The following is a 16864-nucleotide window of genomic DNA, read 5'->3' as shown; positions in this document are numbered from 1 at the left end:
CCAATACAGTGGGGACCAGGAGAGAGCAACTTCCCACAAAACTTTATTCAAACTTACATTTTTCTAGTACCAAGACAAAAAAAAAAAAAAAAAGAAAGAAAGAAGTCTCACCTCATTCCAATATTCACTTTCACCTTTTGATAGCAAAATTCTGGACATGAAAATGTCAAACAGATGTCTTAAGCCTCCATGTTCTATGAACTGTTAGGAATTGACAGAAACAAATGCAAAAACAAAGCAATGATAAACGAGAATAACAGTAAAACATAATAATTAACACTTATATATAATATGTAAGACAGTTGTGACAGATGGCTTGGAAGGAAGTCATAAGAAAAACTATTTGAAACAACTACTGCATGAATAAATATATTATACAGAGGGCAATATGATTTCTTCTTTAAATTAAGAATTTTGTAACAGAAACACAATTGTTTTTATAGGTACAAAATTCTTATGCTAACTGAAACATTTGAAGACATTAAATAACTAAAGCACTACTTAATCCATTATTATCTAATTGAAAATATTTTTTTCTGCAAATTAAGTAATTTTTTATCTTTATTATGCTAAAATATCCACTTTTAAAGATTTTAACTTCAGTTTTTGTTCACACAGGTTCAAAACCTGTTGCTCTGTTGCTGGCTAGTGGTCAACAATCACATGTAATTTAATGAACACTCCAGTAATGGAGTGGAAGGTTCTTTATAAAGAAATATTTTAATTTGAGATAAATATGAATGTATCTAATTTATAGTTTTATATCTCATGAGTACGAAGCCTCTGAAAATTAGTTTTGGTTGGACACAATGATCTGGTCTATGATTTGTTATATGTCAACTTTAAACTATTTCTAAGTTTTGTAAATGTACACATGAAGTTTTAGTAAGTAGCAGCAGTAGAAGCTGCAGTTTAAAAACAAAACTCATAATGAAAGTTAATAATAAAGACTATATAGCCATGATTTTTGCCTACTAATCCCAACTTCACTCCATTAACAAACACAAACCAAATACCAATCACTGATCCAAACTTACCTTCTCTAATCATTCAAATACCATTCACTGATCCCAAATTACCTTCACTAACCACACAAATCTAATACAATTTGCCTTCATTAACCAAGGTCAACAGAAACTTTGATATGGTATTCCCCTGACTACAACTGACTCCTCCTTTACTCAAACCATACCCCCAAACCATGGCACGATACACAAAATAGATTATAAACATGTGCATCACATAGCACTCATAAAATAATTTTAACTGCACTGCCAATGGTTCATCTACATAACAGTACAGATTTTACTTGAATAAGCATATGTGCCCATAAATATTCTATCTGATATCATTTTGCATTATTAAAATTCTCTTATAAAAAACAAAAACTAATGGTGTCTGCCATAGATATCAATCTCTAAGGTGTTACTAAATGTGTTCAGGAAACTTAACTTATTAAGAAGATAATAAAAATAGTTTGAAAAAAATAACTTTTCAGAAGAGAGGGATATAAAATAAACTTATCTTACTGAGAAAGTAGTAAAAATAGTTTAAAAAAACCTTTCAGAAGACAAAAAATAAAAGAAAGTTATTGTATTAAGAAAGTAGTAAAAATAGTTTGAAAATACTTTTCAAAAGATGGGGAAATAAAAGAAACTTAAAGTAGTAAAAATAGTTTAGAATAAATAACTTCAGATGAAAGGGAAATAAAAGAAACATTGTATTAAGAAGGTAGTAAAAATAGTTTAAAAACTTTACAGATGACAGGGAAATAAAAGAAACTTATCATACTAAGAAAGTAGCAAAATATTTTGAAAAAAAATAATTTTCAGGACACAGAGGAATAAAAGAAACTTATTGTATTAAGAAATTAGTGAAAACAGTTTGAAAAAAAAACTTTTCAGAAGACAGGGAAATAAACAAAACATCATATTAAGAAAGTAGTAAAAACAGTTTGAAAAACTTTTCAAAATACAGGGAAATAAAAGAAATGTATCATATTAAAAAGGTAGTAAAATGTTTTGAAAAAATAACTTTCAGGAGACAGAAATAAAAGAAACTTATTGTATTAAGAAAGTAGTGAAAACAGTTTGAAAAAAAACTTTTCAGAAGACAGGGAAATAAAAAAAAATCTTACTAAGAAAGCAGTAAAAATAGTTTAAAAAATAACTTCAGAAGACAGGGAAATAAAAGAAACTTAAAGTAGTAAAAATAGTTTGAAAAAAATAACTTTTCAGAAGACAGGGAAATAAAATAGACATCTTACTGATAAAGTAATAAAAATAGTTTGAAAATTTTTTTAAAAGACAGGGAAATAAAAGAAACTTATCTTACCAAGAAAGTAGTAAAAGCAATTTGAAAAAAATAACTTCAGAAGACAAGGAAATAAAAGCAACATATTAAGAAAGTAATAAAAATAGTTTGCAAAAAATACTTTTCAGGAGAGAGGGAAATAAAAGAAACTTATTGTATTAAGAAAGTAGTGAAAATAGTTTGAAAGACAAAAACAACAAAGAGGGAAATAAGAAAAACTTATTTTATTAAGAAAGTAGTAAAAATAGTTTGAAAAAAAACCTTTTCCAAAGGCAGGGAAATAAAAGAAACTTATCTTACTGGGAAAGTAGTAAAGTTTAATTGGAAGAAAACTACCTTTCCAGGAAATTTGTCTGAATGGGAAAGGGATAAAAGATATATACAAAAGAGAAGGCTCTTCCCATATGAAAAGGGCATGCTGGAAACTTTTCTGCAGAAGGAGTGGTAAGAAGATGTTTTGTAAAACACTGACATTAAAAAATCTTATCTCAGTGGGAATACGGTACAAGATTGGTGGAAGAAATATACCTTTTCAGCAGACAGTAATGTTAAGAAAACTTGCCTGAAAAAGAAAGTGATAAATTATAAGTTGAAGAAAACAAGACTATCTTTTCAGGAAACAATGAAATTGAGGGAACTTGACTGAGAGGAAAAACAATTACCTATATACTTTATAACAGTTGTGAATCAGCATTCAAGAAAAAGTGCACCATCATAATATTCCTTTCAGTTAATTTTCTGTACCAACTGGCTTTCAATTTGAAAATATTGTAAAGAAAGAAGCCATCTTGATATTGATACTGTTAGTCTAGTTGCAATATTTTCTCTGTAATTCAAGGTTATTTAAACACAGAATTTGCACAATTTGTCAATGGTTTCCTGCATATTGATACTACTGAATAAAAAATAAAGACTAATAGTGAAAAAAAAATCAAAACCAGAAACTCAGCACAAAAATTACCTACCTTGTCTGACCAAGACACTTTTTTCTTGCCTGATTCATCTCCACTTTCTTGTGATGTTGCTTCTGTAGATGTTATTGATCCATCAGAATCCTGAGAAACATATCAAACTCTGCATATTACTATATTTATTATAGTACAGTTACTAAAGAACAAATTTTGTTTTAATTTGTTTCACAGGATGTAGAAGTAAGATCCATCACAGTCCACACTGCAACAAGTAAGCAGTAGGTACAGAATGCTACACGGTTTTATTATTGAACAAAGGTTAATGCGCCACACACACACACACAATACACATATCTTAAATTATTTAAAGAGTAAATATATCACATGACTCCACAGAGATTACAAACTCTGACCTACACCATAGTTAGATTTCCAAGACTTAATAACATGCAACAAGATTAATATCATAAGGTTCACAAACTAACAAGTTTCTTCACTCTTCTAATACCTTTAGGTAACCTTAAGATTCATAACCCTCAGTTTAATTTTAAATATCAATCATTATCTGGAACCCTTTAAGCCTTTTACAGTGATAATAGTCTCATGGTATATTGTGGTATTTTGAGCATGGTGCTATGTTTCTTGGAGTGAATCAACATTAAATTTGGATATTCATAGTTATTGTAGGTAGCTTCACTCCATTTTTGTCTATGGGAAGTGCTATTCCTTAAATTTTAAAAAGAATATATAAATTATTATATGTGCATTTTGTATAATCATATAATAATATTGGTTTGCATGTGTGTGCAAGTATACATATAAAATTATGTATTATACATATAATTGTTATATTTTCTGTGAAATTCCTGGTTATTTAAACATAGAATTAGCACAGTTAGTCAATGTCTTTCTGCATATTGAAAATAACGAATAAAAATATACATATTGTTTCAGAGTTAATTCAGCTGAGTCACTCTGTAACAACAGCTGTTATATTTAATATTATTTTGATGGTTAATTAATTTATTTTTGTATAGAAATTTAGCACAGTAGTACTGTTAAATGTTTTATTAAATTCCTCAGCTGGACAATTCTTGGGTAATACATTTCAACTGAAGACACTTATTCATATGAACCAGCTAGTTTATATTTCATGTCAGACAATTAGTTAAGAAAATCCCAGACATGTACATTATTAATGAATTGATGCATAATGCATACTTATTATAATATATAATAGTATTATATAATTTTCCATATTGTGTTTTATATAATATGTTGTGCATAATTATATTTACGCTGCACACTGCTTATGAAAAACAACCATATATGTCACATGATGCAACTACTGGACAAACTTATTAACTCATCTATAACTGTCATCCTATTCATTTATTTTTTGTCACTGTGTTCTTTAAATACTATCATTGAATATATTGAAGGCTGTACAGTTAACAGCTGTTTTCCTCTTATCATTCACAAATACAGATAGGCTGTTCTGAGAAGTTTGTATTATGTTATTGTAGCAATAACGTATTACCATTTACCAATAAATTTGCATATTTATTCTTATGTTATCCAATAACAAAAAAAATTATCATTAATTTAAAAAAAAGTGGTTGAGGTAGAGCTGTTACACTTATAAATATGTAGTGAAACGAACACTTCCACTGCATTGTTTTTGCTGTAGCAGTGGCAATAGCAGTGCTCCAGTGAAGAGATGCCATGCTCAGTTTTTGCCATTCCATGTTCAACAACATATGCTTGCTTTCTAACTTTTTTCATCTTTAGAAGTTCTTAATTTAAATCAAGTAATCTGTAAACTAATGAATCCATTTAAGTTCATAATCAATTAGACTTTCTTAAACATGAAATAACATCTGTGTAAATTAACAGTCACAACTTTCTTTCATGTTAGTTTTCACTTAACAGACTTTCTTAAATATTAAACAAGTTGTACACAATCACACCCACATATGTTCATAATTAATAAAGACTTTCTTTAATGTGATGTAACTTGCACATCACACCTCTGTAAGTACAGTTAGTACTTTTATAGGGGTTCACACTTAGTATAATTTCCTAAACATCAAATATTCTGTACACCATCATAAACACACAAGTATGATTTAATAGACTTTGTTAAATATCAAACAAATTTTACACTATTACATCTGTGTAACTCACAATCTTTAAAAGACTTTTAACCATTTACAGTTAGAAATAAAGTTAAGGATCACTTCAAGGTTCTACAATACAAGTATCTAAAAGCTACAAAAACAGAGGTTTTAATTCAACAATTTCAATGTCTTTGACTGTTAAATATCTTTCAACAATTTCTACACGATTATTAACTTTTAATTGTTTGTTTGCAATTAAGCACAAAACTAAACAATGGCCTTTCTGTGCTCTGCTCGCCACATATATCAAAATCCAGATTCTAGCATCGTAAGTTTGCATACATACCACTGTACCACTGAGGGGCATTAACTTTAATACAAGATGTCAGCAATTATTAGAATTGTTGCTTAGACATCAACTTTAAAAAAAAATGTTCTATGCACAAACTTTACCTGAACGAAGATTCAAAGAAAGCTGAAAACTCACTATTAGAAGAAAATTACTTAACAGAAAGAAGAGTCCAAGCATATTTTTTACACAATGAAAGGAAGTTAAAAACATGCACTAATAATAGTCCTCTTTACAGTTCTCAAGATCACTATCCTCATATCAACAACTGCAATTTTAAAACAGCATACAATCTGTGAGCACTGTAGGTTGAGTATTAACTGTTGGTAGTACATGAAACATCTAACACATACCTTTATAGGTCCCTGTCTCCGTAAGAACTCCACTATTTGGAGGGAGTACATGAGTTTTTGTGGACTTTCAGGATTAAGTATTGACTGCAACAGTTCTGTGTAGCCATTCCCTTCTTCTCCTTCTTTTGCCTAAAATAAAAGATAATTTTTGAATTGTTTTGTAAAAATAATATCACATTTATTTTACAGTTCTCACACCTATCAAATAACTGGCATAACTTTAGATCATTAACCTACAAAATATTTCTATATTCAACTATTTGAGCTTTAGAATTTAAGAATAAGACAGTAAACATACTGTAGTGCAACATAAACTCAACATTACGGTTAAGTGTTAATGTGCTCACATCACAACATACTGTAGTGCAACATAAACTCAACATTATGGTTAAGTGTTAATGTGCTCACATCACAACATCTTACAGCTACCTTCACAATTTAATTAAAGAACTTCATTATTCATAAATGTCAATAAAATTGGCACCAAAATGTAGCTAACAAGTCAAATATTTGTATTATGTAAGTTCAATTTTTTAATTTCAAAAAAGGAAATATTTAATTAAATTATCAATCTTTATGTATCATGCGATGCTTTTTCCAAATTGCACACTTAAAACATTCTTTCCACCCTTATATCAGCTTCCAAGCTTTAATAAAAACTACAGTTACAACATAGGTATTACTGAGATATAATCTAATTTTATAGAGTATACTCAATTTGATTTTCAGAAATATAAATAAAAAAGTCAAACTCACATTCCATTCATTCCTACCACATGCCATCTTTCAAGAAATATCAATAATTTACTGAACTATATATAATATTAACTCATTATGACGAAATCTTTTGAATTATTCAGACTATAGATTCAATCTTATTACTATCAAGTTTATATTGAACATTGTAAGGGAATTATTTTAATTCACTTATCTCAGAAAGCCAGTTAAATTAAAATAATTAAAAGAGATAGCATTTTTTATGTGGCTTATTATTTTATGTTTTAAACTAAATATTTCAAATAAATATATAATAAAGTAACTCACATATAAGTACCATTGTTTTGTTTGCACATTTTAATTTGTTATAAATGTATCAAAAATGTGAAAAATGGAGATTTATTAGATTTGATAAGAACATTTCTCAGTAGGATATTCACAACTTTAATTACCGTATCTTGAGCTATACACTTGCTGGGTAATGTCTTGGCTTGTTTTTTTTACTTCAAAAAGTAACAAAACAATAATAGTAAATGAAAACAGATATAACTTATTATGAGCCTGTGACTTTCAATTACAATCTGCAGATATTAAAAGGGATAATTTAAATTTATTTCATATTTATTTGTGATGGTGAAAAAGTTAATGAAATCAACTGAACCTATACAGTGTTAGAGTAAATAAAACATAAAATATGGGTTTACCTTGGAAGATTTTTGATATTTATTTAGGAGGTTCTAAAGATTATGTAAATAAAATCTATATAATGAAAAAAGTATGTTTATTTTTAATGTGAAAGATCACTTTGCATTTGGACTAGTCAGATTTACTGAAGTATATTTAGAGACAAATCTTTAGTAGAAATATTTTAATAAAAATTGATTTTTTGTGTATAGCACATTTATAATATTTAGTAAAAGCTTATTAGATTTTGTGAAGACAAATTAGGTAAATTTGGTATCACTGAATTTAGAGTAAATATTAATTCTCCAAAATTGACTTGGTCCTCTATTGTGTTTCAGTTTCCACACAACACATTTCCACATTCCTGTACATTGGATGTACAAGCTAACTTACCTTAATCTTTTCCCACAACTATAATTTAAAAAACTATAATTTAACTGGCTCTCTAACTAATCTAAAATAAGTTAAAAAACAATTTATGCTACGAGTTCAACTTTGCTTATGACATACACATCAATTTCTTCTTCAGTAACATCTATTGATGCCAAATTCATAAAGACAGCTGCAAGCTCAAAACAGAAAATATGCTCTTTCTATTGGTTATGAATATATACTTCAAACAAGAACACAGTGTCTGTAAAGCTGTCCTGACATTTAAGGATAGATGGGAGTGGCTTTTATCACAAAAAAGGGAAAAACTTGTATCTCAACAAATACAAAAATTAGGATACCGAAACTCTACATTTGACCTTGTAATTGTTTGTAGATTATGTTTCAGATTATTTAGACAGTGTAGGTGCTATGTTATTGAAGTTATATAAACTAAGAGTGGGGAAAACTGAGTGCTAGCTAACCATGTGACAAGAGTAAAAATTAAGAATTTTTAAAAACATTTCCTTTTGAAATTAAAACATATAAGAATTTGAAATGAAAACTACATTTTAATGCTTATTTTACTGACATATACTGATATCAAAATTATTTAAATTCTGAATTTAAGTTTGTATAAATGTTATGTGTACATTGCCAGGTGGCCAGTACTTAAAGGATTAAGAGATATCATATTACAAAGACATATCTATGAATTAAACACATACCTGTCCCACAGTCTTAAAACCTTCCAACATTGTTGGAGAAGTTGGCAACATTAATAAAATGTCCCACACTCGTCGAGATAAGACCTGAGCTTTTGTATGTGGTACAGTGTCCTACAAGAATAAAAAAAAACACTTGACATATATATACTATGATTATAAAGGACTTTCTAACTTCAATAAAATTATCCTTAGTAAGTAAATGGAAAAAAAATTAAAAAATAATGCCACATTGAAACAGTTGATTATATTACTAATGGCTGAGGTACTGCTCAAAACATTTATTCATAAAATAGAATTAAACACACATAGAATAAAGACTCTGAAAGCAAAAAAAAAGTTCTACATATTCAAATAATGTTGATATTTTAAATATTCCACTGTCATGAGCACAAGCAATAAAATATTTTGTGTCACCATGAAAAAGAAGATATCCCTTGTTGAATCTTCAAATACATTTCAGATAAATAATAAGCATTAAAATATGTTATTGATTGTGTATCTAGATACAAACCTGACTGTCAGAGAGTCTTTTACCTATTCTCTTTCTCTCTCATTAGAAGGTCAGTCAAACTGATCAACCTCATAACAATTTTGTATTCATTATAGTTGTCATACTATAACTTGTAAACACTGTATATTTTCACAGGATTTGGCAGATTTCAGTAAACATTACAAGTCTTCTGTACAAAAAAAATCAATTTTTTTATGAAGTACTTTTATTAAAGATTTGTCCATGAATATGTATAGTATTTCCAAATACTAGTCTGAATACTAAGTGATTTCCACCTCAAGATTAAAAATATTTTTCTTTGTCTCAAAAACCTCAAATTCTATTTGCTTAATCTTTAAAGCCTCCTAAATAAATTCCAAACTTTTTTCAATAAAACTTTGTATTTTGGCTGTCATTTTCTCTACCAAAACCTGATATATGATTAGTCAATTTGACTGGCAATGTAACCGCCAACAAAAAAATCAAAATAAATCTAAATTACCCTTTTTTTTTTCCAAGAACTTCAAACTGTACTGTGAAATTCAGTTTGTTTATTTCTAAATGGCTTTAAACTTACCACAATATACATCTATTTTTATTTTATTGTCTTTTGAACCCTGTCTGCCTACTATTTGAACCATCACAGTTGTAAATCACTTAGTAAATGTGCAGCTCACATTACACAAAGTACATTAAAAGCATGAGCTGCTCACTAGTGTACCTAGTGAAAACATTTTTTTATTATTATTTCACCTAATATAACCTTAAATTTTTTTATATATATTTTCTTTACTCTTATAATAACAAAAAAATACATGTGGAAGCCAAGAAAATGTATTTATTTTGGCTTTTTTTTTTGCTGTCAATGAAATTGAATCCTATTTTGTTATGCTAATAGTGGTACAACAATAAATCATTTTTTATTTAATAAAATAATACACCTAAGAACACATAACAATAATGTGTAAAAACTATGTCCCATAACTAACACAGTTTTTCTGGGTTTCTAACTGTCCAACTAGAGTCATTAAAACTTTGCTTGTCAACGTGTTTCTTGTAAGAATCAAGCTTGATCAGAAAGTGAAATTGACAATCCACCTTTCACAAAATAGCATAATATATACATCATTTGATAGATGAAAACCTTGACTTTCTGTTGGTTATAATTAATATGGTATTGAATGTCAGAGAGAAGTACTGGCAGTTTCTGAGAAAAAAGGATGTGATAGGTGGACATGGCAAGAAGCATCTGATTGTCTATTTCATGGCTCTGTAACCAAATAAGATTGAAGACTGTAAAACGTATTCTTTGCCTGTGGAATGATGATATTATAATAAGTAATTTACATTAAAATTTGGGCTTCTTGCAGTGACACCTAGAAAGGAAATGTCATAATTCTCATACTAGGGAATTTTGAATTTCCTTTTTCTAATATGTAGTGAAACAGTTAAAACTAGATGCACTTTCTCTTTCTAACAACAAAATTAAGGTTAAAAACCTTTCTGTTGTTAAATGCAGATTATAAACATAGAGTTTAAAACCTATGTATTAAATGCAGATTATAAACATTTAAAGTATGGTAAAACAGCTGGTATGGGTTGAGAAAATTTTTTATGTAGAGGAGCGAACAACATTTCGGTCTTCTTCGGTGAACCTGACAATGACCAAAGAAGGTCAAAACATTGTTCGCTCCTCTAAATAAAAAAATTTTCTTAACCCATACCAGCTGTTTTTACATATATATTTTTCTCTACAAGTGGGTTTTCTCGTCATCACGGAATACTAAAGTTTAAAAATTTGTCTTCCTTATTTTAGTTACAGAAAGTTTGATATGACAAGTACCAATCTTTACATAAATAATAATACGCATTTTTAACTCAATCACTAAACCCTTTGTCTTTTAATTCCTACAGAATTAGTTACTATAACTAAGTACAGAGTACATCTACCAAACTGCTAATTGCATGTACAGAGAATAAAATATTGTCAGAAAATATATACTAACTCCAGCTCTGTTGAAAGTTTTTAATGATCCTAATTGTTGCATCAGATTAAACAGCTGTTCAAAATACTCTGGTCTCAAAAGTAAAGTAATTGGAAGGCGATCCTGAGGAGGTGGAGGAAGAATAGAAGCAGGTTCAAGACCTTCACGTCGTCGTATTGGTCGTGCTGCACCAACAGAAACGTATACCAACTAGAAAAATAAATAGTAGCAAACAATAAAAAACTGAATAATAAAAAGCAAGCTAATGTTTAACATATAAGAGATGATAAAAACTTGTCATAGTTATTGTGATTAACAGGGTTTTAGATAACTGCATTAAATTTTAAAGATAGTTTGTTTAAACCATAACATTTTTATCTATTTAAATAACCAAATACAGCAAAAAAGATGAATTTGTCTGAATTAGATTTCACTCATTTAGTAAAACCATGAAAAATAGTTTGATTAGTCTTAACATTTCTTCGCAAGACATTTAAATGTCATCAGCCCCAGTACTAAGATCTATGTCTTTAATTCAAGAAGAAAAATAAATGGACAGGACCAAATATGTTTAAAGTGTTTCACAAAGTATGACAGTGATGTCATTAAGAATCTAATGACATCTAATTGCTAATTGATCATTCACAGGCAACACCTGCTACAGGAAAAAACATTCCAAAGGAGTCTGGGGAGCATGTATTTAGTTAACAACATAAGCTTGCTATAATACAACAGATGAACATGGTACCCACGTAAACAGCAGGAATATGTTTATCTTATGATTTTTACACAGTGCAAAATTAAAGATACTTGGTACTGCATGTTTCATCTTTGCATTAGAAGATGAAGGGAAAAAATGAGTTCTTGCATATGTCAGAGTGGTAAATACATGTTAAATATCTGTAGTACCTTTCAGACTGCAAGAATATTATATAAAATATGTGCCATACAAGGTTTCTGGGGGAGGGCAAAATGGGAATGACTATGAACATGGTGAAAAAAACATGATCACTGATAACCAATGGTATTTCCTGTGACAAGGAGTGGCAAATTGTCTAGTGCCACTCATAAATAACATCAGTGTATTGCTTATAACACACTGAAATAATCATAAAGCTCTTTGCTGATTGACTTTAATATAAAATCTTTCGTTTTGTTACGAAAAGTATAAAATAAAAACACAGAACAAAAATCAAGTAATAAGAAATACTTGAAGGTCCTTAAAACCAAGTTCAGCTAAGGTTTTTTCATCTAAGTCTGTGGTAAGTTCTTGACCCTGTGAGATCATCCTGATGGGGCCATCTGACAGCATGGAGCCAAGAATGAGACTTGAAGTGACTGTACTCGTTGTGGCTTCTGATTCCTAAAAAAGTTAAAAAACGACCGGTTTATATGTAGTGTGTGATGGTGAATTATTGTAGCATGTAAAAATAGTAAAAAGTACAGCTTTATAAGATAGAATCCACATAACTTAAAATTATTTAATTTTGAATTTTAAATATTGAAAATTAGAAATGAGAGTCAAATTACTACCAACAAAAACATAGTGTCAGCATTATGGAGCTTGGAAAGAAATATTTTGATTCTAAACTTCTCCAAGTCTTAAGTGTACACTACTGACACTGTATGTAAAGATTTAGTAAAATCTTTAAAGTGATACTAATGAAGTTAAAGGTATTCCACACTTTCTTCTTCTCTCTTAATCTTTATTGTATTTTATAAAGTGTACTCTTATATGGCAGTATTACCACATTTTGTCATCCTGCAATCAAATATTCACAGGCACATTTTACAATAACTAGTAGGTATAAACAAAGACATGGATAATTAAATATATAAAGCAATGTCACTTTTAGCCAGGTGACTCGTATTATTCTGAATGTGAAAGTATCCCATGTATAATATACAGAAGCATGATACTAAATTCTTTCAAAGTACAAAAGAGAACTATTTATATCTTCATTTCCTCTGAAAGTATCTGTGGTCATCTCATTTTTCTTTTTCTAGCATACAAGTTCTCTTAAAATTTTACAATCACACAAACCTTGACATAAATTTAGTTAAACTAATAGCAAGTGAAACATCTTGAAACTGCACTATTCATATAGTCATGTTTTGTATTTTTTTTATATCTAACACAAACTTCATATTCAGTATATCAGAAGTTTACAAAAATGGATGATCAGTTGTTCAAACTCACCTTTGATTGGTTAGTTTTATTTTTTGTTCTCATCTTTTCCCACCAGTAGGTTACTTCAGCCCTCAACTTGGCTAGATAATCTGTGAATTGCATCTCCAGAGTTGTCTACAGTAAGGAAGTTTATAAATGTCTAAGTATCACAAATAATTACTTTAAAAATACGCAAATGGAATTAAAAAAAAAAAAAACTTTTCTGGAGTATGCGTAAATGAAGAGCCTACTTACGAAATATATCAAGGGTAATAAATCAAAATATTTTTGCTCCTGTCTTCATCTTTTTGGAGATAAAATTGCAAAAGATGTTTAGAAAAACCTGCACTAAGTCACACTAATCTGACTGAGATGAGGAATGGTATTTTTTTAGCTGTTTTATACTTAAAAATAATTTATAAACAAATAGTATTAATTTTATTAAATTACTTTTATTAACATGTGTGGCATCAGAAAGACAAAAACCTAAGTATGCTTTACAGTTGTTATTAGTTTGTTTCTTAGTGATATCATACAGTTACTAAATTGAAAAGAATTTCATATCAAAACTAGTAATGGAAAAAAAAAATTAAATAATTAATTCATACCAAAAAAAAAGGCAAGGTTAATAATGCAATGACACTTTCTTAAATGGGTTGACTTTTATATTTCTTTTTACCTTTTCTGTCATTCCTGCAGGCTGGCATATGATCCGTAGTGGAGATGCTCGTCTTTCCCCCAAGCTTGACCTGTGACTCACCACTCCTTGTCCCATCAACTGCCAACGTCGTAAATGGTAAGCATACCTTCAAAATTCATCAACAAACAATATTAAATACAAACTGTTGTCTCACTAATTTCATGAAAAAGATGAAAAAAAGTTAACCATAAATATAAATCCCAAAAAAATACCTAAAGTTCCTCTTAAAAAGTATTTTACATTGAAATACACACAAACATTTCTCCATCACATTCTTTCCTGCTCTAACAAAAAACAGTGAATTTAAGAATGAACTTGAAAAAACATTACAAATGTGAAATATAGTAGATTGTTATGAGCAGAAATTAACAGCATTTAGGTCACTAAACTTAAACTGCAAAAACTATTTTTAGGTAAACTAGCATCTATCTTAAAGCTAAAACATGGGAGCCAACTTTATACATGGCACTATGTTTTTGGCATTCAAAACCAAATTCATTGGACCAAAACACCATATTCAAACTTCAACTCAAATTTATTTACATTTTGATGTTTATTTCAATTTTTTATTAAATTTTTTGAAACTAAAGATACAAACAGCTTTTACTTGCAACTAATTTGACAGTACTTACAATGCAATATCCTTGTATTTAGAATATTTCACTTTCATTAACAACTAAGGTAAGCAATACTAGAATTGTAAACTAACCTTTGATGAAAAACTTCCACATGAGTTTTCAGAAGAACCAGTGCCCTCTGTATGATCATCAAGCTCTTTTCTTCTGCCTGTAATAAAAACAAAGTGATTCCATAAACCTTACTCTAATATTATGAACTGAATTTGGTCATGATGCAATAAATCTTTCTAATACTGTGTTCTTTATATCACGTAACATTTTCATCTATTTGATTGCTGACATGCATGAAAAAATAATTTTTAGAACAATTTAGATCACGAAACATCATTAAAAAAAAGATATCTAAAAATTCTACAATCTAAAATTACATCTGACCTTCCCTCCTCCATTCAAATAGTTCAGGATCACAGTAAACTTTGTGTATACAAGTACTTAATAACAAGTGTATACCTTTCCAAACACATTTAAGACAAACTTCAACAGTTAATAATATTAGTGAATGAGGTCAAATAGTTACTGTGTGGAAAACTTCAATATCCAATTGTGCCATATCTTTAATTATGCTTTTATATGTTCTGTAAATAGTACTATGTTCTCCAGCTTATATATTTAATCATATAATATACAAGTATTATGCAAACTAGAATGTGCATTTTAAAATCTCAAGGTGTAAAGTAAAGAATTTTTTTAAACACATTGAAAATCCTTAGAATTACTTAATACATTTTTGTTTAAAGACAGTTATCAACAGTTTTGATTCCCTAAATTATTTCAAGCTTAACTCAAATATAGTTATCCATAGAAGGCAATATAACTAATGTTCAGAATAAAGCTATTTACTTCCCATAAGCTTTGAATAGTTCAACCAAAACACAAGTATGTTCTAAACAACAGATATGTGGAGTACTAAACTTAATTAACTCACACAAGCTTTGGACAGATTACCCTGAACACAATTACAATGCTCTACAGAATTCATGTTCAGGACAAAGCTACTTACTTCACAAACTTTGGACAGATTACCCTGAACACAATTACAGTCCTCTACAGAATTCATGTTCAGGACAAAGCTACTTACTTCACATAAACTTTGGACAGATTAATCTGAACACAATTACAGTGCTCTACAGAATTCATGTTTAAGACAAAGCTACTTACTTCACATAAACTTTGGACAGATTAATCTGAACACAATTACAGTGCTCTACAGAAATCATGTTTAAGACAAAGCTACTTACTTCACATAAACTTTGGACAGATTAATCTGAACACAATTACAGTGCTCTACAGAAATCATGTTTAAGACAAAGCTACTTACTTCACATAAACTTTGGATAGCTTTACTAAGGCTGTCCATACACGTTTGTATAAATTCTTCTTCCCTTTCCAGGGTTCCATGATGAACTATACAGTTGTTAAGGAAAGAAAACTATATCATTCCTCTAATAACCTTTAATAAACAAGCCACAAAATTTACCACATATATATCAAACAAAAACCTAACATGCACTGTTTTCATTCTTCACTTATTTGCAATGCATCAGCAACTACAAAACAACTAACTACAGTAAGAGAATGTAAGACATGTATTTAACAACTGGTCATTATCTTTTCTTATTTTCTAGGGGAACTCAACTGGTGAAACAACTTTACTAAACCTTTTTAACTTATCTAATACCTTACTTCTGAACCTAAAAGTTGACACAAGTTACCTAATTTACTAGACTTCTCAAAGTTATTTATGAACATTGATATGTTTGGTCAACTTATTAACCCTTTATTACAGTACTCAGTATTTTATTTTCTCATTGTTCAGTCATTATGATTCAAGATTTTTTTCTCGTATTACACTTTTAATTTATTTTGATGGATTATAAAAATACTGAATGATAAAATAAGCCTATTGTTTAGATTTAAAGTGCAAACATTTATAACTAAGATATTTTTTTCCTTTTGAAATCTATAACTGGATGTTCTATCATACTATCATTAGAAAGTTAATATACAAATTATATCCTGGTGTAATCATGTTGAAACTATATAAAATTTGATCTTTTCAAATATACTTCTTAAATCTTACCATTAATGTAGTAGTTATTCAAGTATTGAATAGCTGCCATGCTAACATCAGTATTCAATGCACGTAGAGCTATGCCCCAGAGTTGTTCTATTCCACATACCTGGTGGATGACAAATGTTTTCTAAAACTTATAGTTTTCCAAAATTATGTCTCTCAAGGGCATATGTATGAATTAACATTACATTATACTATTTTAGTCACACCATCCAAAAATTGTAAATCACATTATTAATGCATAAACTACTTTGAAAGTAGAA

General features: G+C 29.0%; 1 protein-coding gene across 2 annotated transcripts in view; it reads right to left on the bottom strand.

Annotated features, from left to right (window-relative positions):
* The window catches only part of puf (ubiquitinyl hydrolase 1 puf), a 136866-nt gene that overhangs the window by 73544 nt on the left and 46458 nt on the right, over window positions 1-16864 (bottom strand). For both annotated transcript variants that reach the window (XM_076456603.1, XM_076456604.1), the window contains exons 20-30: window positions 16608-16707; window positions 15846-15931; window positions 14599-14675; window positions 13869-13995; window positions 13220-13324; window positions 12230-12382; window positions 11041-11229; window positions 8545-8655; window positions 6047-6175; window positions 3279-3368; window positions 112-201 (exon numbers count right to left, since the gene is read on the bottom strand). In XM_076456603.1, the coding sequence (XP_076312718.1) occupies window positions 112-201; window positions 3279-3368; window positions 6047-6175; window positions 8545-8655; window positions 11041-11229; window positions 12230-12382; window positions 13220-13324; window positions 13869-13995; window positions 14599-14675; window positions 15846-15931; window positions 16608-16707 (1257 nt within the window). The remainder of the gene's footprint in view (window positions 1-111; window positions 202-3278; window positions 3369-6046; window positions 6176-8544; window positions 8656-11040; window positions 11230-12229; window positions 12383-13219; window positions 13325-13868; window positions 13996-14598; window positions 14676-15845; window positions 15932-16607; window positions 16708-16864) is intronic.

Source organism: Tachypleus tridentatus, chromosome 9, assembly GCF_004210375.1.
Source record: "Tachypleus tridentatus isolate NWPU-2018 chromosome 9, ASM421037v1, whole genome shotgun sequence".
NCBI lineage: Eukaryota > Metazoa > Arthropoda > Merostomata > Xiphosura > Limulidae > Tachypleus > Tachypleus tridentatus.
Note: the sequence above shows the minus strand (reverse complement) of the source record. Positions and strands in the feature narration are given on the sequence as shown.